This window comes from Ips typographus, linkage group LG13 (assembly GCF_016097725.1).
Source record: "Ips typographus isolate SLU linkage group LG13, UJ_Ityp_2.0, whole genome shotgun sequence".
Lineage (NCBI taxonomy): Eukaryota > Metazoa > Arthropoda > Insecta > Coleoptera > Curculionidae > Ips > Ips typographus.
The window spans coordinates 1,200,736-1,220,886 of NC_138434.1; the positions used below are offsets into that span (position 1 = coordinate 1,200,736).

A 20,151-nucleotide genomic window follows, 5' to 3' on the forward strand; every position below is an offset into this window, starting at 1 on the left:
GGAGGCGCTGGTCAAGGTCAGGTCAAAAATCAATTAAATGTCACTAGTGTCATTTATTCGTGAAACGTCACTACCCACCAAGGATTGTAAACAGTACAGGAGTGCTTAATCCCATAAGCGCAATCTTGCCGGTATCGGCTCGGGCCGGTGACGATTTTTACGTCACCATGGGGTCGGAGTAAACCGAAATCACAGGCACCCTTGACAATCTCGTACATAGCGTCTCGGGCGAATATTTAGCGTATTGTGCGCCCGAAGGCCCACTGTGACGTCAGAATTCATTCGCCGCCGGGAAACAAAATCGGCCGATCGAGCAATCCTGTACTGTTTACCGTCCTTGACTACCCACAACAAATTGCTAATAACATTAATTTAAAATTTAAGTTTTCCTATTGTTGAAAGTGATATTTAACGGATTTTTGAATGATAACAATAATCAATACATGTCAACAACTTATCCCGTAATGTGGTTCACAGGAATTCCCCCACAGTAATGAATTAACCGAGCGGTAGTAATGGAACAAAACCAGATTCCTAGCATTCTAAGGGAATGGGCCCCCTTAACCGATTTGTTCGACAAACTACCCACCAAAACCGGTGGAATATTCTCGCAGGACATTAAACTGACTTGTCTGGACGTTTTATCTGAATTTCTAGCTCTAGGCACTAATGTTGGCGTGATTTTCTGGTACGACCGTAAACGCAAAGATTTGCAACGTTTACGATGCGAGGTTAGTGTGTTAGCCTGTTTCCACATGCAGCTTTTTTTAATAAAAGGTTTTTTTTAAGAATCCTAACTCACCAATTAACTGTATTAAAGCAGTCTCCACTGTGGATTATATGGTGGCTGCAGGTAATCAAGCTGGGGGCATCACTATATTCCAAATCCCCAAGTCGCCGCCCGATAATTTGCCTGAAAATTTGAAACCTAAACCAAAACAAGTTGGTTGCTTTAAGGTGTGTTTTTAATAGATTTAAACCGGGTTTATTAAAGGTGGAACGCTATACTGTGGTTGACATGCATAAGAACCCTATATCAGCACTAGAATGGTCAAAAAATGGTATGAAACTGTTCTCAGGAGACAAAACTGGCAGTATAATTTTAACTGAGCTAGACTTTTACTTAGTAAGCTTTTATGTTTGTGTTAGTTTGTTGGTTTACTCATCAGAGTTGTTGCAGCACGTGTGTAAGTCCATTGAAATACTGAATGAGTCTTATGAAGTAGTTCAATTGAGTTACAAGCAGCAGTACCTGCTGATTTCAACCACATTTCGCAGCATTATATGCTTTCACTCTGATAAGTGGAAAGTCTGTCAAGTGGGTAAAAAAGACAGGAAAATGTTAGAGTTAGTTTTTTGGGGTATTCCAGACTGTATCACAGTTGATTTTGTAGTCTTGGTAAATTTGGGGGTATCATATGCCAAAAAGGCTTCAAACCTAACGACCTGATCTTGTATTGCATGAGGCCAGGGCTGCGCATTTGGATTGCAAACATTGAAGGGGAAGTCCAGAAGACTTTACTGTTTAAAGTAAGCTTGTAACAGTGATTTATAGTCGGTCATTCAGTGGGACTGTTAAAGGACTTGTTGTGTAAAGAGTGTCCACAAGTGCCACTGCTCAATCCCATGTCAAAGGCTCTACAACAGCTGAAACCTCAGAAAGAGGCTGCTTTTGGGATCGTACGACAGTTCTGTGATAATTTGCTGGTCACCTACAGTAATGATGTAGTGTATTTTTTAGATCCGGACACTATGAGCGTTTTGGCCACTGTTAACAACTTAAGAAGGTAATTATCTATAAAAAAAAGTGATTTTTAAGGGTAGTTGGTGACCCTAATTTGCCCAAATTGTCTCTCCTTGTTTTCCTGCTTAAACATGTTTGTGTGTTTTTCAAACCCCACCATGAGAATCTAGGTTATTTCAATAGTTCCAAAATCTAAGGGTTACGGCTCTGAAATTTGTGTGCAATTGATGTTAAAATTCAGGGACGTACTGCATTTTTTCCAAAACAACCCTCACTTCACACAAATTTTGATAAAAACCATTTAAAATTAAAGAGTCACTTAAAATGCAATGGAACACAGTTTCAGTCAGTATTTCCGATCTCTGGGTTTTACGGCCTTGAAATTTGGTGTCTAGATAGTAAATTGAACCTAAAATCCAGGAGCGTACTGCATTTTTTCCATAAACAGCCCTCACTTCACACAAACTGTGATAAATACCATTGAAATGAAGGAAGTTTAGCTAAAATGCAATAAAAGACAATTTTAGTCAGTATTTTCAAAATTTGCTAGTTACGGCCCTGAAATTTGCTGTGCAGATAGTAAATTGAACCTAAAATCGAGGGACGTACTCCATTTTTTCCAAAACAGCCCTCACTTCACACAAACTGTGATAAATACCATTGAAATGAAGGAAGTTTAGCTAAAATGCAATAAAACACAATTTTAGTCAGTATTTTCAAAATTTGGTAGCTACGGCCCTGAAATTTGCTGTGCAGATAGTAAATCGACGTTAAAATTCAGGGACGTACTGCATTTTATCCAAAACAACCTTCACTTCACACACGTTGTGATAAATATCATTGAAAGTTAAGGAAAGTCAGTTAAAATGCAATAAAACAGAATTTCAGTCAGTATTTCCAAAATTTGGTAGTTACGGCACTGAAATTTGCTGTGCAGATAGTAAATTGAACCTAAAATCCAGGGACGTACTGCATTTTTTCCAAAACAGCCCTCACTTCACACAAACTGTGATAAATACCATTGAAATGAAGGAAGTTTAGCTAAAATGCAATAAAACACAATTTTAGTGTATTTTCAAAATTTGGTAGCTACGGCCCTGAAAATTGCTGTACAGATAGTTAATCAACGTTAAAACCCAGGAGCGTACTGCATTTTTTCTCTACACAATCCTTACTTCACCCAAACTGGAAGAAATGCAGGAATAAGAAACTTCCTTGTAACTCTTAGATTCTCGTGTTGGGGCTTGAAAAACGGCCACCCTGTAGACAAAAAATCCAAATTTAACATGTTGCCTTTATGCTACATTGACAGCATCCTAGACATAGCGACGTACAAAGACGAACTATTCATACTAGAAGAGGAGAGGAGTCTCATAAGGGTGTCATATCATCCAGAGTGCGATAATGGTACTTGTTTACATACTCTTCGTATTATTCACTAATTTCTGGTTGTCACAGTCACTGAAGTGGACAATGCGACCGTTGATTCAGTAATCTCCGCTGCGGAAGAAGCCAAAGAAACCTCACCACAAACTGACTCAAAGTCCTTTGATGAAATCAGCAAGCTGGATTTCGATGACAGTATACTGTTTAGCAAGAAAGTGAGGAAAAAAGGACGCAACAAGGAGCAAAATGGTAAAACCAAAGACCCTAAAGTGAACCATATTGACCAGGAAGATGTTAATTTCATCAGGTGTGGATTTTGTATAATTTAATTTGATTGGAGGGTCTGGAATAATCCTTTTAGGCCCACTTTGATGAACGTGAGCGTAGTGAATGGGTTAACGGAGCACAAAACACCGGAACAATTGCTCCTAGGGGATGTCCTGAAGCTTGAACAGTTAGAACTTGATCCTGAACCTCCCATCAACACATTTAAAGTTAAAGAGCCGGATTTTACTGTTGAACAGTCGGGTCCTAGTCAGGAGTTTAAACAACCTGAAGCTAAAAGTGCGTTTCTAACCCAATTTCAGCTCTTTATTGAGAATCGTTATTTTTCAGTTGTTACGCTGCCGAATAATTGGAATATCAGCAATATCAACCTAGTCCAGACACCCTCAAAGTCTAGAAGCATTCCTATACCAAAAATGGAGACTCACAAGTCTTCCAATAACGATTCCTCTCTAAGCGACTGGGAGATTGTTTAATGTATCACTTATTTGTCTGTTTTATTCGAATATAGTCGTAAGACCCGAAATTACATGGTATTTCTTGAAGCAGATAAACCTAACCCGGTACGTCTCTGCAAATGTATGTAATTGCGCAACCTCTGTTATTAGAGAATTCGTTTATTTGTTAAGTCCAGCTAGTTGATCCTGTTAAGTAGATGATTGAACAGTGACCGGCGTTATCGCAGCTTGGGTAAGTAAATCAAATTTTAATGGTTATTCAGCTTTCTTTGTTTTGTTGCCCTGGCCCTAAAAGGACTAGAAATGAATTAAAAACGAGTTAGTTAAACTGGTAACCAACCTAAAAGTCAAACAGAGAGTTCAAGGTAAAATCCGTTTTGAGATAAATGCTTGTTATTGCATTTACTTTGAGTTTGAGATTAAAACAGCTCTTCTCTCTCTCTTCTCTATAAGGTTTGACAATGAAAACCATCTTATTACTGTTGAGTGTGTTGCTAATGGTGGTTGGTCACATAGAAGCCGACTTGCACCCCTTATCAGACGAGTTCATAGACTACATTAACGAACAAAACTCCACATGGCAGGTACAGTTCAGTTATCCCTGTTTTAACGGTTCTCTACAAGGAAAAAAATTGCAGGCTGGAAGAAACTTTGGACCTCACGTGTCTATGCAGTATATCAAAGGCCTTATGGGTGTTTTGCCCGATCATAAGGATTATCTACCCCCAGTCCACATTCATGACCTTGAAGTTGTGCAACTTGCTACCAATTTTGATTCTAGAACGCAGTGGCCAGATTGTCCCACTATTAGAGAGATACGGGATCAAGGATCTTGTGGATCTTGCTGGGTAATTCCACTCTGAGTGGAAATAAGTGTTATTACTATCACTGCGTTTATTTTAAAGGCTTTTGGAGCTGTTGAAGTAATGTCAGATCGGGTCTGTATCCACTCTAACGGTAGAAAGCATTTTCGCTTTTCTTCTGACGACTTGGTGTCTTGCTGTTACACCTGCGGTATGGGTTGCAATGGGGGCTTTCCCGGTGCAGCTTTTCACTACTGGGTCAGGAAAGGAATCGTGTCTGGAGGACCTTACGGATCCAACCACGTACTATCCCGACTATAATAAGCCATTTTGTGGTTTAAAAGACTAATTTTAGGGATGTCGACCGTATGAAATTGCTCCGTGCGAGCACCACGTCAATGGAACAAGGCCTGCGTGTACTCCAGGCGGTGGAACCCCCAAGTGCGTGCACCAGTGCGAATCTACCTACCCGGTACCCTACGCCAAAGACAAACAATTTGGTTCCAAAGCCTACTCGGTTTCTAGCCAGGTGGAACAAATTCAAACCGAGATTTCTACAAACGGACCTGTAGAGGCCGCTTTTTCGGTCTACGCGGACTTCCTCAATTACAAATCCGGTAAGTAGCTGTTTTCTGCGATTATAACACCAGTAAAACTGTATAATAATTACAGGAGTGTACCAACACATAAGCGGAAGCTATTTGGGTGGACACGCTATTCGAATTTTAGGGTGGGGAGTGGAAAACCGCGTCCCTTATTGGCTGGTTGCTAATTCCTGGAATTCTGATTGGGGCGACCAAGGTTAGATAATCTGTTCATAAAGCCATTAAATTAGCACAATTTTTTTGTAGGTACCTTTAAAATTCTGAAAGGCAAAGACCATCTAGGAATTGAGAGTGGTATTGTAGCTGGTTTGCCAAAATTATCATAAAACACAGCTATGCAGTGCTATTTTTTAATGATTAGAGTGCATATTTGAAATAAACTGTCCAAACCCAGAGAATATGTATTAGTTTTACTATTTTTTAAGCTGTTAACACACCAAAATACCCTTCAATGACCCTAGACTGGATGGTGAATTGTATGAGTTATAAATACCACAAAAACGGTTCAAGACCACTTAAACACTCAATTTACCAAGAAGAATTGTGCTTGGTCAGCTTTTTCTAAATATGTAGGGCATAAAATCAGGTTTAAAAATTCAAATGTGTACTTACCTTCAGTTTTGTCCCTTAAATTGTTTTTTACACCACAAATCAGGAATATAGAACACAGGGCGGTTCGAAAATCGGTTAAAAACACACGACACAATAAAAAAGACCACTGAAAGTGTTATAAAGTCTGGAAAATCCCGGAAAATCAACTAGTAGTTTGTAACGGCTGCCATTTTGTGTCAAAGTCAAAAAATTAATTTTCACAGCCACCTATGATGCGAGAATAACTATTTTGACAGACGATATCTTTGTATATTGTGTATTGTCCTTTTTTTCTACTATTTGTGACTGTGAAACAGATAAAGACAACAATACATTTGTTATGACGTCATAACTGTCAAGAAAAGAATAATTAAGAAAAGTCGTAAATATTTTTTTCTGGAATTTGTCTGTTTACGAACCTAGAAGAGTTTTAATTAAATAACACTGTTTACTTACTCATTAAAATCACAAAAAGCCGTATAGTCCTGGCAGCTTAAGGTCGTAAAACCAAAAGAAGAAGAAAATCACAAAAAACCAATTCAAAGATCTGCTTACTGTATAACTCCAATGTCGCCAAAGTTTCAGATCAGTAAACATGCAAATGACGAAACGGACATCTTAAACTCACTAGCACCACTGGAAGTTTAGAAAATCACGAAAACTCAGTAAAAACCACAAAATCTATTGTTTATGAACTACCCGTTCTGGATAATTTACGCCATTTTGTGTGTACTGTCTGACTAATCTGACAGATGACAGCATGTTGCCAAATTATTAAAATAAATCACTCTGCCTTAATAACGTCAGTATATTACAAAAATAAATTAAAAAACCGGTGAAAATGTACAAAAACAAACTTTAGCACGCACAATCCTTATTCGCTACAAAACACCGAGTTGTCTTCCAGTCTGGGATAGCTGAGAGGCTCTTCTTTGGTCACGCCCCGCATCCTAACCTTTATATGCTCTAGCATCTTGTCGATTGCTCTGAGCCGTTTCTCCAAGCTGGTGCTGCTTAAAAACCCCACCTAGTGATGAAATTATATAATCAGTTGTTGAAAATAAAATGAAATATAAAAATTTTTACCTGAAGATGTGAACTGAGTGGTAAAATGGGTATCAACCACCATGTCCAGGATGGACCGTCGGGAAGGTTGAGCCAGTCGTTTTCCACCAGCGGCATTTTACCGATCAGACGTTCCACCTCGGACAACACAGAGGGCGATAGTAGTCTAATCCATTTGACAGCTCTAGAGTACACTTTTTTGTGTAACAGCACTATCGCTGAAATGTCCTCTTGTCTAGGCCGGTCATCGTGGATGTGTTCGATATTGGCCGTATCGTAGCCGTCCTGTGATAAATCAAACTTGTAACTCAGAGAATGTAGGTTAGTTAGTAATGTACCTGTTCATCGACACTAACCACGCGGAACCTGCGCGCCCCCTGGGTCGATAAAATAATCCGGCCATCTTCAAGAGTAACCGCGTCCCGAATCTCCAAAATGGTACCGTACTGCATGAATTTAGCCCCGCAGGGATCGACACTGGCCATGGCAAACGTTTTGGTGGCACTTTGCAGACACCGCCTGATTAAAAGCCGGTAACGGGGCTCGTTGACGTAGAGCGGACACGCCACCCCCGGGAATGCATTCGTGCACACAAACACTGGAATTTGCGCAGTCGTGGCGGAATGGTGCGATTCAGGTTTGGTCAGTTCGGGAAAGAGAAACTGAATGGCTTGCTCCAATACCTCGCTGGTACCACGCAAGTAATCTCCTACTGACAGTTGACAGACGCATAGAGGGCAGGACAATCGATGGTCCAACACTCTAGTGAGACAGTCTCTGCGCAACGACTGTTGTTTAGCATTTTATTGGTTCCATTTTTAATTCAATTACCTGCAAAAAGTGTGTCCGCAGGGTGTGGTGACTGGATCGGACAAACATTGTCTACAAAGCAGACATTCCAAGTCCTCCTCTGAGATACAGTCCCAAGTATTTCTTAACGCTTTATCTGCATCATAGTATATGTCATAGTAATTTCCTATAATAATTTAAATAAAGGTAATACCTAAAGTGGCTTCCAGCTCTTCCAGGGTATTTTCCAGAACTTTCTGGAAACACTTCCCTTTTCTTCTTTTCGGCTTTAAGCTACGCGATATACGTCTGCCTGGTTGTCGTTCGAAATCAATTTGAATACCCTAAAATAAGAGTAAGTTGCGTGACGTCATATTTGACAGTTTACATTGATCAAACTGTCTGTTTCCAGATTTAACTCTTCCTCTACCTGAATATGTTTTCTGCGACTTTTAGGTCCATTTTTGATTCTTACATCGATGGAGTACCGTACTCCCGTCCGTCCGGACCTTAACTGGTACCTGGGATGTAACAGCAGGTTGAACACGGGCAAATCTGCAAGAAAACAGTGGCAATAATTGAAATTGTTGCATTTCTGCGACCGATACAATCAGAATCGGGTACCCGAGCAATAATAAATGCAGGCGCGTATAAAGAACCTCCATTGCAAAATGAGCACAAGGACTTATTGACGAAAGTAGCACAGATTTATTATATTTTCGTAACACCTAATTGTTTGCCTCGCTATTATTTAATAACAATTATTATTTAGTTGTAAGGAAAATTTCAGACAGAAGAAAAACCGAAAGTATTACAAAATGCCAGCTTTTCCATTATAACGGCCACGTTCCGTTACGTTAATACTTTTGCGTAAACAAACCGGTAAAAAAGCAGTTATAAACACAATTAAAACGGTTATTTCATTGGTTTTGAGTACCGTATAACTTTAAAGTAACCCCTAAAAAAACTCTATACCAGAACCCTTTGAAATTTACTTTTTGGAAGTGTTACATCATGTCTGAGGTACTATACTACATGTAATCACAACCCTAACAGATACAGAGTGGAGGAGATGCATCACGGGGATTTTAACGTACAAGGAGTGAGTTTTTGGGGGTGACAGTTTGTAGAGGACATTCTGGGCTACAATCTGCCAAAAAAATCAACTCGATACCTGTCAAAATAACCGAGTTATGGGCTGTCAAAGTTACAGAAGTGCCAATCTCAACTTGCCAATGCAACTCGAATATTTTCGTCCATTAACTCGGTTAGTTGACGTTTTTCGTACAAACTTGTCATTTGACAGTTTGTAGGGAACACTCTGGGCTACAATCCGTCTGAAAAATCAACTCGATATCTGTCATAATTACCGAGTTATGGGCTGTCAAAGTTACAGAAGTACTAATCACAACTTGACAGTGCAACTCGAATATTTTCGTTCATTAACTCGGTTAGTTGACGTTTTTCGTACAAACTTGTCATTTGACAGTTTGTAGGGAACACTCTGGGCTACAATCCGTCTGAAAAATCAACTCGATATCTGTCATAATTACCGAGTTATGGGCTGTCAAAGTTACAGAAGTACTAATCACAACTTGACAGTGCAACTCGGATATTTTTGTCCATTAACTCGGTTAGTTGACGTTTTTCGTACAAACTTGTCATTTGACAGTTTGTAGGGGACACACTGTGCTGCAATCTGTCAAAAAAATCAACTCGATATCTGTCAAAATAACCGAGTTATGGGCTGTCAAAATGACAGTAGTAAAAATCGTTACGTTCTAGGGCATCCGGACCAATTATTGGGATATCAGTGGTTCTCAAACTGTTTTTGACATTTTTAGTTTCCAGAGAACTCTCAAAGTGGCACCAGTGGTTCTCAAACTGTTTTAAACCTCTCATTTTTGCACAACAGCGTTCTAATTCCAAATGTGGTTAATTAGCATTTTATGAGTGACCTGAGTGGAAAATCAGTGGTTTTCAAACGGTTTTTTGACATTTTTGCTTACAGAGAACATCCAGAGTGTTTCCAGTGGTTCTCAAACTGTTTAAAACCTCTCATTTGTGCTAAAACAGCGTTCTAATTCAAAATGAGGTTAATTAGTATTTTATGGGTGAAATGAGTGCAAAATCAGTGATTCTCAAACTGTTGACTGTTGTCGTTTCTGACTATTTGTCAAACAGTCAGTTTTAGCTGGAAAACTGTCAAAATGCTACTCATGGAGGTGTAAAACTCGAACAAATATTTAAACTGACCAAGCTCACTTTGAAGTGTGTTTTATAGTTTTATAGCTCCATGAAGTGGATTTTGACAGTTTTACTTCAGTGACAGACTAGACTACTATTACTAAATTTGACAGTTGCCACTTTTTGACAGCTGTCACTAAAAATGTCAAAGTACGTGCATGTTTTCAGGTAAGACAGTTTAGACAGCAAGCTAGTTTAATGTGAAATATCTCAGAAACTACTGGACGAATCGAGCTGAAATTTTCAGTGTTTGTAGATGAAAGTGTCTAGTTTTAGTAAGTTCGTCACGATCGGATCACCAGGAACTCGCTAATTAAAATTAAAGCATTTTTCTGATTTTTACCGTTTTTTTCTTCAGGTTCACCTAACCTTAGATATTCTGGACACGTCAGGGGCGTACGAATTTCCAGCAATGAAGGCGTTGTCCATATCGTCCGCGGACGCTTTCGTCCTCGTTTATGACGTCACCGATGCCAACACTTTTGAGGAGGCGAGAGCGTTGAGGGATCAAATACACGAGAGTGTTCGACCAAATAAAATCGATCTTACCGGTAATCGCGAGGTAAGTTTGTTTGAGCGTCCTCTAGCGGCAAAAGGGAGGCAACTAGGTCTTTTTAAAGCACATTTTTGGAAAGCCCTAAATCTGTACTATAATTTACCTTCTCTTACTTTTTGTCGTAAGGGTTGAAATAAGGGAGTTATTTAGGGTTAAAGACGTTTATGTGAGTATAGTATAGAAATTTGCCTAAGTATCCGTGAGTACAGTGATTGGTCAAAAAACACAGTGTTGCCAACTAGTTTGAGTTAATAAAAATGTTTTTTTTTCAGAACCAGTTTCCATCAGAGTCAGTTTTCCATCGTGTTGTGTGTATGTGAGCAATACAATTTCGTTTCACTTTCGCTAGTTCTTAAATTAGCCGGCAAAAACAACCCAAACAAACTTGATTTGAACGTTGTCTAGCTAAAAATAAAAATGCACACACTAAAACAGTGGCGCACGTACAATTTCCAAGAGGGTGGTTCAGTGTAACGCCACTGGTAAACGTAAATCAAAGAAAATCCAAAAATAACCGCCAACATTTTCGCTTTCAGACAAGGTTGAGTTCAATGTTAAGGTTGAACTTTCTCTGACGGTGCAGCATTAAGTGAAATCGACGCATACACACACCGGTAGGCATAACTTGGTTATGTCAGCTGTCAATGGACAAGAGGCCTATCCAAGAAAGTTTACTTATCATTGAATTCAATGACCCTAACCTAATCTGACCTGAAATTTTTATTACATTACAGTGCTGCACAGTTATCGATTCGATGAACGTATTTACGGGATTAGTAATGTATTTTTCGACCGGTTTCTCGTTAAAATGTGCACACGTCAACGATAACCCGCGTAACAAACAATAACAATAGTTAATATCGCGTGTATGTGCACGAGTTGCTAGCAATCAAAGCAGCAAAATGGCGGACAATGACAGTTGTTTTTAACAGACCTGAACTGTTATGGCAATAAAAGTCCAATGGTTGTTTGGATATTTGCCACGTTTTAGCTGGTCTGTTGCCCATCTCTACGTATACACAGAAAAAAACAAATAACCGTACAAGGGCAGAAAGAAACTTAATTTTTGAACAGAGTGTGTTGAGCCAAACTAGCATAGCCAACTAGTTAGTAATAAGATTTGACATTGACAAACGACAGTTGGAAAGTAGTGATGTGGTAAACGCCAGCCCTAATGTGGTACACAAAGAGAACAACATTGCAATCACTTTGAATGGCGTCTCGTTACATTTTATAAGACATATATAATAGGTATAAGGTGTATTACCTAATGCGCCCAGTAATATGTATCGAAAACCATTAGCATTATAGATTATGCATTACACAATGATTCGCGCAGTTTAAAACGTGCCAAAGTAAATGCCGTTGCGTAAAACAAACTATTGTTATAACACGCTTATATCAGAACTGTATTAAACCCGACGATGATATAATAACGAACATGTAATAACCGGTGCAAACTCACCCGAATCGGACATCTTGTTTCGCTCCTTCCATTTTTCGATCAGGCCCTGGACCAGCACGTTGACACTCAAACGGTCCTCGTCCGCGTCCAGCGAGCACAAACCGCACTTTTTGCGCACCAAACACTCCAAACACACCGTGTGTCCGCACTTTACGGTCACCGGGTGTCGCAAAATATGATGACACACTGGACACGTGAATATGTTGACGTTTCTCGTTTGCATGGCACTGCGCAGGGTAGTTTGGAGTAGACGGAGCTCTGTCGTGCTAATAGTCAACGGAATGTCGTCCATTTTACCTGCAATTATGATTTTAATTTGTATTTTAAGTGCTTATCACACTTAATCAAAAAACAACTTGTTGTTGCTTTTTCGGAATAATTAATGCGTTTTACCAGTGATTTATCGGGTATTAACCGTTGTATATGACATATTTTTATTAGTTTAACGATTAAGTGTGTGGATAAAACAGCAAAAACATGTTATGAGGTTGTTAGCCTTTCTAGGCAAATTTGGTCATTTCATGAGTCAGTCACGTACGTCACCTGTCAAATGTATTTAAGTGTATGTCACGTAACCATTTTAATCTAGAAGGCGCGGTGAAACTGTCAAAATGCTTCATATTTGTCAACTACAGTTATTGCTGAACCTGACTGAAAGTTTTCCGAGGTACTTTTGATTCAATCACGCATTATATTTGAATACCAAACAAATACCATTAACATAAATAAAATACTTAGAACGGATATACCGCAAACTGTCGTACCGGTGACATTGTATAAGAATTTAAAAGTTATGCAATTTGATTTGATATTAAAAAAAAATACGGTCGAAAACCAGTTGGTTACCAATAATATTATGCAGACGCACTACCAAATCTAGTTGTGGTGTACACTAGTGTTACCTAATTGACGCCAACGCCACATAAAAAAAACACTTTTATGTAACACGCATACACGTAAACAGAGAGACAACGTTCCGATCAACACACAACAAAATCCAGGAGCGCTTCGGAAAACATTATTGTGTGTACTTACCCTAATTGCGGATATAAATCCGGTCAAAGCGGAAGCCAATAAGGCCCGAAACACGCACAAGCTTGTTATCCAATAATCACAACGGGAATCATCCTGTGCACGTATATTTACAACATTGTTATGTAAACTGGATGATTGCGTCACAGTGTTGCGAGCACATGGACCCGAGACTGGTGGGATAAGCGACGCGTACTGCGCGATTCCACTGCTAGGCGCCAACTAAAGCGCGCTGTCGCTGTTTTGCTTGCGTTCGATTCGATCCCCGCGGTTTACAACAAAAAATGTGCGACGGAACGAGAAAACAATCTGGCAGCGTTGTGCGGGCGTGACAACATTGATCTGCTGTGACACTGACAGATGACACAGGCGGCGCCTACTATGAACTGAATGTTAATGGCGGGTTAGTTTTAATTTGTAAACAAAAATGCAACAAAACGGTCTGTTAAAGACATAAAATCGAATGGTTTAGTAGTATTTTGTGTTTATTAGCGTTGAAAAAAGCCAGGAAGCAAACAAAACGGCTGACCAGACAAAGATAGAGAATACTTGAATGACTTCAGTCAGACCATAGTTTGGAAGCTGTATGTGTGAATATTACAGGTATTTAATCAGATTTTTTATTTTAATATTACTTTATTATCACTCATTCATATACTTACTCTGATGTACGTGATTTTGACACTATATTGGCAATTTGGGATCAATCAACATAGCTTTTGTCTCAAAACCTAAACACTCCCAACTCTTAAATTAATTTACGCTCAAAACTTTCTTCAATGCAATAAAAACTATTTTAAAAGTAGCAGCAATCAATAACCCCTCTAGTTCGGTACATATATTGGAATTTTTGACTAAATATGGTAAATTACACTGAACATAAACTGCCACATTCAAACCACAGCTTGCTTTGATTAGTAAGATTATTTGTTAGTATTTTGACAGATATACCACGTGACCCGATACATGATGTGGTGACGGTAAGTCACGTGACTATTTCAGCTTTCAGTATCAGAGGCTTAATGTGTGGTTATGTGACCAACTATTGGACCGAGAATTTGATCTAATATTACGTCGTTTTAACGTGTGTTTTGTATAAGGTACCACTGACTGGTACATTTGCGCAATAATTGTTGGTAGGTACTCGCAATATCGTATCGCGGGTCGACGAATTACCAGGATTACGTTTTTGCTTAGGTAACGACGAATTTAATGTATATAAGTGCACCGAATGGTCGTGTTGTAATATAAAACTGCCGCGCTCTCTTACATAACGGATTTTATAGTTCATGGTCAAATTGAAATATACTTTACCTCCTTTTAGTCTGCGTGCACCTACTTTATTTGATTTTTAGAACAAAACTGTGTGTGTACATAACTTTATTACGTAAAGATTTATTCACGGTTCACAATTTATAGGTAGTTTTACAATGCTAGACTCTGTTTGCGTGACTGCAGAATCTCCTTCTTTCTCTTCAGTTTCTTCTCCTGGCTCTCTTTCAGTGCCTTCCTCACGTAGGTTAGTCTCTTCATGAAAACATCCCTCCACGAGGAGTCCAACACTAGGAGGTGCTCCTCTTTTGAGGGTTTCCTACCGAATTTTTTGCTGAACATTAGCTTCCACACCTCATCTTGATTGCACAACTATAAATCACTCATTTATACACTTTATTCCAAATTGAAGTATAACATGCATACCTCGTACATGATTTTGGAACATCTCATCAGACTTAACACGTCTTCAACGCGAACAAACCCCAATAGATGCAAAAACACTTTGGAGGAAAGATTCTCCAGCTTGCGTTCCTTGTTGGACAGCCCCAGGAGATAGTGGTACACTCCCTCTCCGAAGATGCTCTTCACCTCATCTCGACACGTTTTGTCCTCTTTGAAATCCTCCAGGGGGCACAGTTTCTGTTTAGGGGTGTTGTGTGGGCCGTAACTGATTTTCCACACGTTTAAAATGATCTGCGCACTTTTAATTCAGTTTGTTTGTACAAATTTAAATAAAAAGTAACTTACTGTAGAATCTGTAATGGTCAGGCCGTAGTAGTCTCGGTTAGGGGCGCACGCTCTAGCGTACAACTGTAAATTATTGTTATTTAGGGTTTTAGTTGGTTCCCTTTTTCTGATTCGAATGTCTGTCATTGTGAGAGATGGTTTTAGTTAATGACAGTTGACTGATTATACCTTGGTTACTATGACAGGTAGGCGGTTTGTTTAAACGTCAAAATGCAGTCCAAGATTTGTACTTTATTTAGTCTAACCATAATTTTTCCGAATAAGTCACTAATAACCGAGATATTCAGCTTGAACGCAACTAGTGCATGGAAACTTAAACCTTGAATTGTAACAGTTCCAAAATTTGACAGCTCCAGAGAAACGTAGATAATTGCATGCGTGGGACAAAGACAGTAAACGAAAAAAATACCAAGTAGGCCATATTTTCAGTACGCTGTTGCCAAAATCCAATATCGTCGACAAAATGTATTGGATTTTGGCAACAGCGCGCTAAAAATATGGCCTACTTGATTTTTTTTTCGTTTTCTGTCTTTGTCCCACGCATGCAATTATCTACGTGTCTCTGTCAGTTACACGGTTTTCCTATGGTCGTTTTTGGATTTACCACACCTGTATAAAACAAATCAAATGCCATAAATAATTTTTATTAAGGATTTGGTAACAACAATATATGGATATAATAATTACAAATTAATACACAGGTACTTGGAAAACAAGAAAATCAAAAATTTGTCTAAATAACACGAACATTTAAGAATAATCTATTATACCATTTCAAATATTTATATCTACAGGATGTTTCCTGATACAACACTGCCTCTGACCCAAACACCCTGTAAATAAATAATTATAAAGACAACACATTACATGTTCACATTAACACACTAAACAAATGATATACAATTTGCTAGTTATTTTGACTGTTTGAATCAGGACTAGTATAAAGTGAGGGCATAGTAACCGTAATGGGAGCGGTTACCGAAACAACGACAGAGGGCGTAACAGTATTGGCCGGTAAAATAGGCACCGGCGCTGTGGTGCTGCTCACCGTAGCCGAGGAAGTGTTGGATTGGTGATAATTCCCCACCTGCGAACCAATGAACGCACTGTCCGCCATTTTGACTACATTTTATACTCACAGTCTGTTGTTGCAACAGCCCTAATCGGGCCATTAAGAGTTGCTCAGAAATCCTTCTCAGTTCCTGTTGCTGATGCCCGATGCTGGCCTGTAGCTCTGCTTGTTTACGTTGCAAATCCACCTGAAGCTGATTATCGACTGGTGATAGTGGCAGGTTATCCACCTGTCAAAACTCAGTCATGTACATGTCACTGACTAGTAAAAGCGACATCTTACTGGTAAAGGTGATAAAACAGCAGGATGGGGGGAATACCCGGCTATTACGGGTTGCAAAGGTATGGCAGCAACGTACGGCGTAGGATCCAAAAATTGAGGGGAACTTTGACGTTGTTGTTGAGGTTGTACAGCGGTCAAACTTGGGCGCGGACTGGGGGGTTGCGGCGATTGCAAACTGGACCCAATTTGACTTATTCGTGATTTCTACGACATTCTACTGTCAGTACGTGGCAACACTGCACCTGACCAATTTACCATTGATTTTTCCGTTAGTGTGGATTGTCTAGAACCGGGAGAATCAGCAGACATGGAAGTGCAATCCAAATCCGTTTTCTTTTTTGATCTTTTGCGGTGCCACTGTACTTCTACCTCTTGAGACTCTTCCTCTGAAGACGTTGGCTTGTCACGTTTTAACACGTCCAGATAACTGTAAACGTGGCAACGTAGTATGGAAATACACTGGTTTTGCACTTAATATGTGATTAATATGGTACCTGACGACTCTATGGGTGCAGACCACAAACTCCGGCTTGGAGTTCCACTGATGATAAGTAATGTAAAAACGGGTTTGCAACCAAATCCACTGTTGCCCTTTAGTCAGAAACCGGTAGTAACAGGAGGTACCTTCGCCCTTTTCCATCAAAGACACGTGACAGTCAATCACTTTGTCCAGATCGTCAACGTGGTAGTACTCGTAACCGGACGTGCCGAGCAGTTCAAAAGGCAAGTACCTGCAAATTTGGGGTCGTTTGTAGAGGCTCAAAACAAATGCATAAATTCATTACCCTATTATAGGAGGAGCACGGTGATCCAAGAACAGAAACTTCCACTCTAAACTGTGCCTCGATGTAAACTCAGTTCTGCTGGAGTCCACTAAGTGGGGCATCTCCTTAATTAGAAGGGGTGTTTGGACTTTTGCGGTACCCACAAACACTGATCTGCCAGATTTAACATGAATTTCATTAATTATCAGTTCTTCCCTCTTTTTGTCTTAAGTTGGAGCGAAATAACGAGTTATACTATAACCTCACTTTTGAAGAAGTTTAAAAACCCAAATCAGTGTGTTGTTTTGTTGTTTAATGAACTTGAAAACTTTAGTGGACGGTGCACAAGTAATTTTAATTCATTATTTTACTTGGTACTGGCTTTTAAGTAGAATAATCTCCAAAAATTTAGTCAATATTATCGATCGCATTAAAAAGCCCTCCCAAATTCGTGACTTCTGATTGGTTAACGTGTTTACGTCAAAAAGAACATTATTACCCATAATGCCTCAGTCGATTGTCAAGTTAAAAATCGTTTGCGCGCGTCCGGTTTCTTTTCGTGAAAATAACAAGCTAAAGTGCTTTTACAGTCGAAAAAGTGTATTAAACGTAAAGATAAATGATCGGGCTTCACTTTACGAGCAATAGTTTTGTGCGGGTCTGCTTGGTAAGCTTTAAATTCACTAAAATAGAACACTGTTTAGGCGGCTTTGAATTTGAATCGAAAGTCAAGTGTGTCAAATGTCATAATATTAAACCGTGTTGCCAAATCTCTGTTGATTAGGTTAGGTTAAGTGATATTTTTTTGGTGTAGATTTCTTTATCTTGTCCAGTACTTTACCTTAAATCCGCCTCATTAGGTGTGGAGTCCCCGTTTGTTGACATATCCTCATCCGGCCCTGTAATACCCAGCAAACTGACAAGTTTAAATTCATCTTAACCTGTCACACACTTACGAAAATAACCGATAAAATGGACGAGTTCACAATAGGAACTGTCCTGTCCGCTTATACGCAAGTGACAGGAGAATGACACTTGACTCTCATCCTCCTTGTAATGGGACAGAATGTTGTAGAGGGGTGTGTGATCTTCTTCACAGGTCAGTTGGAATATGGTCATGTCCAGCACGTCCTTCTACATTAATTAGTATTTTTTTTAGTTTACCTACTGCAATATAATGTCAATGACAAGGCAAGTCATATGTTATTACGGTAAACCACTATGTAGCAGAGAAAAATGTACAGGAATAATAAATGAACCGTTAAGAGGTGTGCTTGTGTTGGGTTTCAAGGTAGGTCACCTTTTATGGATAAAAAAAGAAGATTTTTCTTACCGGCAAATAGCCTAACAGTGAGGTAATACTTTCAGATACATAATAGATCTGTCCTGAGGAGGAGAAGACTATAATAAACCCATCCACGGCCTCTAAAACCAGATGGGTAAATTCCTCGTTGGTCAGGAAGGTTGGTTTCCAGTCTTCCTGGATTTCGTTGGCTCTAGACCTGACCGAGAGTTCTGCAAGAATCATACTGTTGATCGTATAACGGTGAAGTGTGTTATTAAAGTACCGTTGTGATTTTTTAAGAACGATATGGTGGACTTTAGGACTGTGGACTTGTCCATTTTGCGCCCACTGGTGGACACCATGGAGCTCAGCTCGTTTACCAGCAAATTGAACTGATCGCGCCGCTTTTTTTCGCTTAAATTTCGAGATTTCCTGGAAGATTTGTTTGCAATTTTTGAGCACAAAGAGCCACAACGCTCACCTTTTTGAGTCCTTATCGTCCGAGTCATCTTCCATAGTCTCGCTGAGAAAAGTTACTCATTAACTAAACAGTAATTAAATCACTATAACTGAATTGATTTATTAATACAGTTATTAGTGAATTAATTACTTGAATACCAGGGGGGTTTGGTCGCTGTGTTTACTGTTTGATAATTGACATAAAAATCGGTATTATGCAAGTAACGGTGTCTTTTCTTACCCACATAATATGTATGGGTAATAAAATTCAAGGTAACCACTGCATCATTTTACCGTTGGTATGGATAATATACACTTACTCAGATCGTTGTCCGCAATGATGTTTCTTGTAGCTGGGCATGTTATTGGATTTCATGGTTGTCAGTTCTTCAGTTTGTATTTCCACCACATGTACAACTTAAACTGCCAACACAACATGTTTTAGTGGAAATGTTTGTTGTGTGTGAGGCCTCCAAATCCACATTAGTGGACAATCTGGAATAATTACAACTTCTTGATATGTGCGGTGGTATATTACCGCCCTTATGTAATGTGTTGAGGGAGGCAATGTTTTAAAACGTTTGAGAACGTTTAAAGGGCGTATTTGGGTAGTATATCATCAGTCTGTCACAATGATGAGAGAAATAGGCTAGTGCAGGAGGTATCTCAAAAAATGTTTGAATTACAGGAAAAACATTAACATGTCCCCAAATCATCTCAGAGAATGTAATTTTTTTGCTAATACAACTAAGTTTTTTTGTATTAATTTAACATTATAAATTAAAAAAAAAAATACATAAAGTTACACATTATTGTAGAGCCTCTGCTACACATAATAAAAAACTTACCCCTATAAAGACACACTCATTTCTTTTTAAGTAAATGTGGTCATCTGCCTCAAGTTTCACAGCACCAACTTAATTAACATAATCAACCCCCCGTTTAGTGGTATTAGAGCCGACTTGACCAATATAATTCGAGCGCAATTATATTGTTGTACAATTTCAAAGTCGAACTGTTGTCAGTAAAAGTGTTGCTTCGATATACTTGACTCAAAACAGCGAAAGGTGGGGTAAACGTTTCCCCATACTGTTCTATGTCCCGTTTAATTCAGTTGAAACCCAACTTTGTTATTGTTCATTAATTGACCGTTACTGTGTTGCATTTATGCCGGTGATTAGGGTAAAGTTTGACTGTGTAAAATTTGTTAGAGTGCTTTTACACTCGGTTCCCCTTTGTCG

General features: G+C 39.1%; 6 protein-coding genes and 1 long non-coding RNA gene across 8 annotated transcripts; 4 read left to right on the top strand and 3 right to left on the bottom strand.

Moving 5' to 3' along the window:
* The first annotated feature begins 66 nt into the window (after nucleotides 1-66).
* LOC145737183 (WD repeat-containing protein CG11141) lies at nucleotides 67-3,941 on the top strand. Its single transcript, XM_081991779.1, has 10 exons — nucleotides 67-731; nucleotides 790-942; nucleotides 995-1,126; nucleotides 1,181-1,341; nucleotides 1,395-1,530; nucleotides 1,582-1,787; nucleotides 3,057-3,151; nucleotides 3,203-3,437; nucleotides 3,492-3,694; nucleotides 3,746-3,941. Exons 1-10 carry the CDS (start codon nucleotides 516-518, stop codon nucleotides 3,889-3,891), a joined length of 1,683 nt encoding a protein of 560 aa, XP_081847905.1. The 5' UTR covers nucleotides 67-515; the 3' UTR covers nucleotides 3,892-3,941.
* A 29-nt stretch (nucleotides 3,942-3,970) lies between these two features.
* CtsB (Cathepsin B) lies at nucleotides 3,971-5,679 on the top strand. Of its 2 annotated transcripts, none has more exons than XM_081991782.1 (7): nucleotides 3,971-4,104; nucleotides 4,283-4,457; nucleotides 4,512-4,721; nucleotides 4,779-4,979; nucleotides 5,032-5,293; nucleotides 5,349-5,477; nucleotides 5,528-5,679. In XM_081991782.1, exons 2-7 carry the CDS (start codon nucleotides 4,335-4,337, stop codon nucleotides 5,605-5,607), a joined length of 1,005 nt encoding a protein of 334 aa, XP_081847908.1. In that variant the 5' UTR covers nucleotides 3,971-4,104; nucleotides 4,283-4,334; the 3' UTR covers nucleotides 5,608-5,679. The 2 variants fall into 2 exon arrangements, with proteins under 2 accessions (XP_081847908.1, XP_081847907.1); XM_081991781.1 differs by having other exon boundaries at nucleotides 3,972-4,105; nucleotides 4,327-4,457.
* Nucleotides 5,680-6,660: 981 nt separating this feature from the next.
* LOC145737184 (LON peptidase N-terminal domain and RING finger protein 3) lies at nucleotides 6,661-13,261 on the bottom strand. The gene is made up of 8 exons (XM_081991780.1): nucleotides 13,030-13,261; nucleotides 11,995-12,291; nucleotides 8,157-8,281; nucleotides 7,941-8,070; nucleotides 7,769-7,883; nucleotides 7,276-7,714; nucleotides 6,959-7,222; nucleotides 6,661-6,899 (listed from the first exon to the last, which is right to left on the bottom strand). Exons 2-8 carry the CDS (start codon nucleotides 12,284-12,286, stop codon nucleotides 6,747-6,749), a joined length of 1,518 nt encoding a protein of 505 aa, XP_081847906.1. The 5' UTR covers nucleotides 12,287-12,291; nucleotides 13,030-13,261; the 3' UTR covers nucleotides 6,661-6,746.
* On the top strand, nucleotides 8,798-10,849 carry LOC145737078 (GTP-binding protein Di-Ras2-like). The gene is made up of 3 exons (XM_081991680.1): nucleotides 8,798-8,828; nucleotides 10,332-10,535; nucleotides 10,802-10,849. The coding sequence occupies exons 1-3, from the start codon at nucleotides 8,799-8,801 to the stop codon at nucleotides 10,847-10,849; spliced, it is 282 nt and encodes a 93-aa protein (XP_081847806.1). The 5' UTR covers nucleotide 8,798.
* A 1,128-nt stretch (nucleotides 13,262-14,389) lies between the features above and the next one.
* LOC145737186 (F-box only protein 36-like) lies at nucleotides 14,390-15,209 on the bottom strand. Its single transcript, XM_081991783.1, has 3 exons — nucleotides 15,049-15,209; nucleotides 14,725-14,994; nucleotides 14,390-14,670 (listed from the first exon to the last, which is right to left on the bottom strand). Exons 1-3 carry the CDS (start codon nucleotides 15,172-15,174, stop codon nucleotides 14,452-14,454), a joined length of 615 nt encoding a protein of 204 aa, XP_081847909.1. The 5' UTR covers nucleotides 15,175-15,209; the 3' UTR covers nucleotides 14,390-14,451.
* A 467-nt stretch (nucleotides 15,210-15,676) lies between these two features.
* Nucleotides 15,677-20,100, bottom strand: Clk (circadian locomoter output cycles kaput protein Clock). Its single transcript, XM_081991697.1, has 13 exons — nucleotides 19,759-20,100; nucleotides 19,231-19,405; nucleotides 18,933-18,974; nucleotides 18,735-18,883; nucleotides 18,500-18,681; nucleotides 18,123-18,300; nucleotides 18,008-18,065; nucleotides 17,188-17,340; nucleotides 16,897-17,133; nucleotides 16,658-16,829; nucleotides 16,403-16,606; nucleotides 16,188-16,349; nucleotides 15,677-16,135 (listed from the first exon to the last, which is right to left on the bottom strand). The coding sequence occupies exons 2-13, from the start codon at nucleotides 19,284-19,286 to the stop codon at nucleotides 15,956-15,958; spliced, it is 1,773 nt and encodes a 590-aa protein (XP_081847823.1). The 5' UTR covers nucleotides 19,287-19,405; nucleotides 19,759-20,100; the 3' UTR covers nucleotides 15,677-15,955.
* Nucleotides 16,985-17,614, top strand: LOC145737115 (uncharacterized). The gene is made up of 2 exons (XR_014180234.1): nucleotides 16,985-17,125; nucleotides 17,198-17,614. It is a non-coding gene; the product is annotated as an uncharacterized LOC145737115 (long non-coding RNA).
* Nucleotides 20,101-20,151: the final 51 nt, after the last annotated feature.

Coding starts and splice junctions, on each gene's coding strand:
- LOC145737186 (XM_081991783.1), bottom strand. CDS start 15,174: ATGACAGACATTCGAATCAGAAAAAGGGAACCAACTAAAACCCTAAAT. Junction 14,995..15,048: donor TGACCATTACAGATTCTACA/GTAAGTTACTTT, acceptor AAAAGTGCGCAG/ATCATTTTAAACGTGTGGAA. Junction 14,671..14,724: donor GTTCCAAAATCATGTACGAG/GTATGCATGTTA, acceptor AGTGATTTATAG/TTGTGCAATCAAGATGAGGT.
- Clk (XM_081991697.1), bottom strand. CDS start 19,286: ATGAAATCCAATAACATGCCCAGCTACAAGAAACATCATTGCGGACAA. Junction 18,301..18,499: donor CACTGTTAGGCTATTTGCCG/GTAAGAAAAATC, acceptor TAATTAATGTAG/AAGGACGTGCTGGACATGAC. Junction 16,350..16,402: donor CTGTTTTATCACCTTTACCA/GTAAGATGTCGC, acceptor GAGTTTTGACAG/GTGGATAACCTGCCACTATC.
- LOC145737078 (XM_081991680.1), top strand. CDS start 8,799: ATGCATCACGGGGATTTTAACGTACAAGGA. Junction 8,829..10,331: donor GGGATTTTAACGTACAAGGA/GTGAGTTTTTGG, acceptor TTTTTTCTTCAG/GTTCACCTAACCTTAGATAT. Junction 10,536..10,801: donor ATCTTACCGGTAATCGCGAG/GTAAGTTTGTTT, acceptor TTTTTTTTTCAG/AACCAGTTTCCATCAGAGTC.
- LOC145737184 (XM_081991780.1), bottom strand. CDS start 12,286: ATGGACGACATTCCGTTGACTATTAGCACGACAGAGCTCCGTCTACTC. Junction 8,282..11,994: donor AAACAAGATGTCCGATTCGG/GTGAGTTTGCAC, acceptor GTTTTCTTGCAG/ATTTGCCCGTGTTCAACCTG. Junction 8,071..8,156: donor GTCGCAGAAAACATATTCAG/GTAGAGGAAGAG, acceptor CTCTTATTTTAG/GGTATTCAAATTGATTTCGA.
- CtsB (XM_081991782.1), top strand. CDS start 4,335: ATGAAAACCATCTTATTACTGTTGAGTGTGTTGCTAATGGTGGTTGGT. Junction 4,458..4,511: donor AACAAAACTCCACATGGCAG/GTACAGTTCAGT, acceptor AAAAAATTGCAG/GCTGGAAGAAACTTTGGACC. Junction 5,478..5,527: donor TTCTGATTGGGGCGACCAAG/GTTAGATAATCT, acceptor ATTTTTTTGTAG/GTACCTTTAAAATTCTGAAA.
- LOC145737183 (XM_081991779.1), top strand. CDS start 516: ATGGAACAAAACCAGATTCCTAGCATTCTAAGGGAATGGGCCCCCTTA. Junction 732..789: donor TGCAACGTTTACGATGCGAG/GTTAGTGTGTTA, acceptor GTTTTTTTTAAG/AATCCTAACTCACCAATTAA. Junction 943..994: donor TGAAACCTAAACCAAAACAA/GTTGGTTGCTTT, acceptor GGTTTATTAAAG/GTGGAACGCTATACTGTGGT.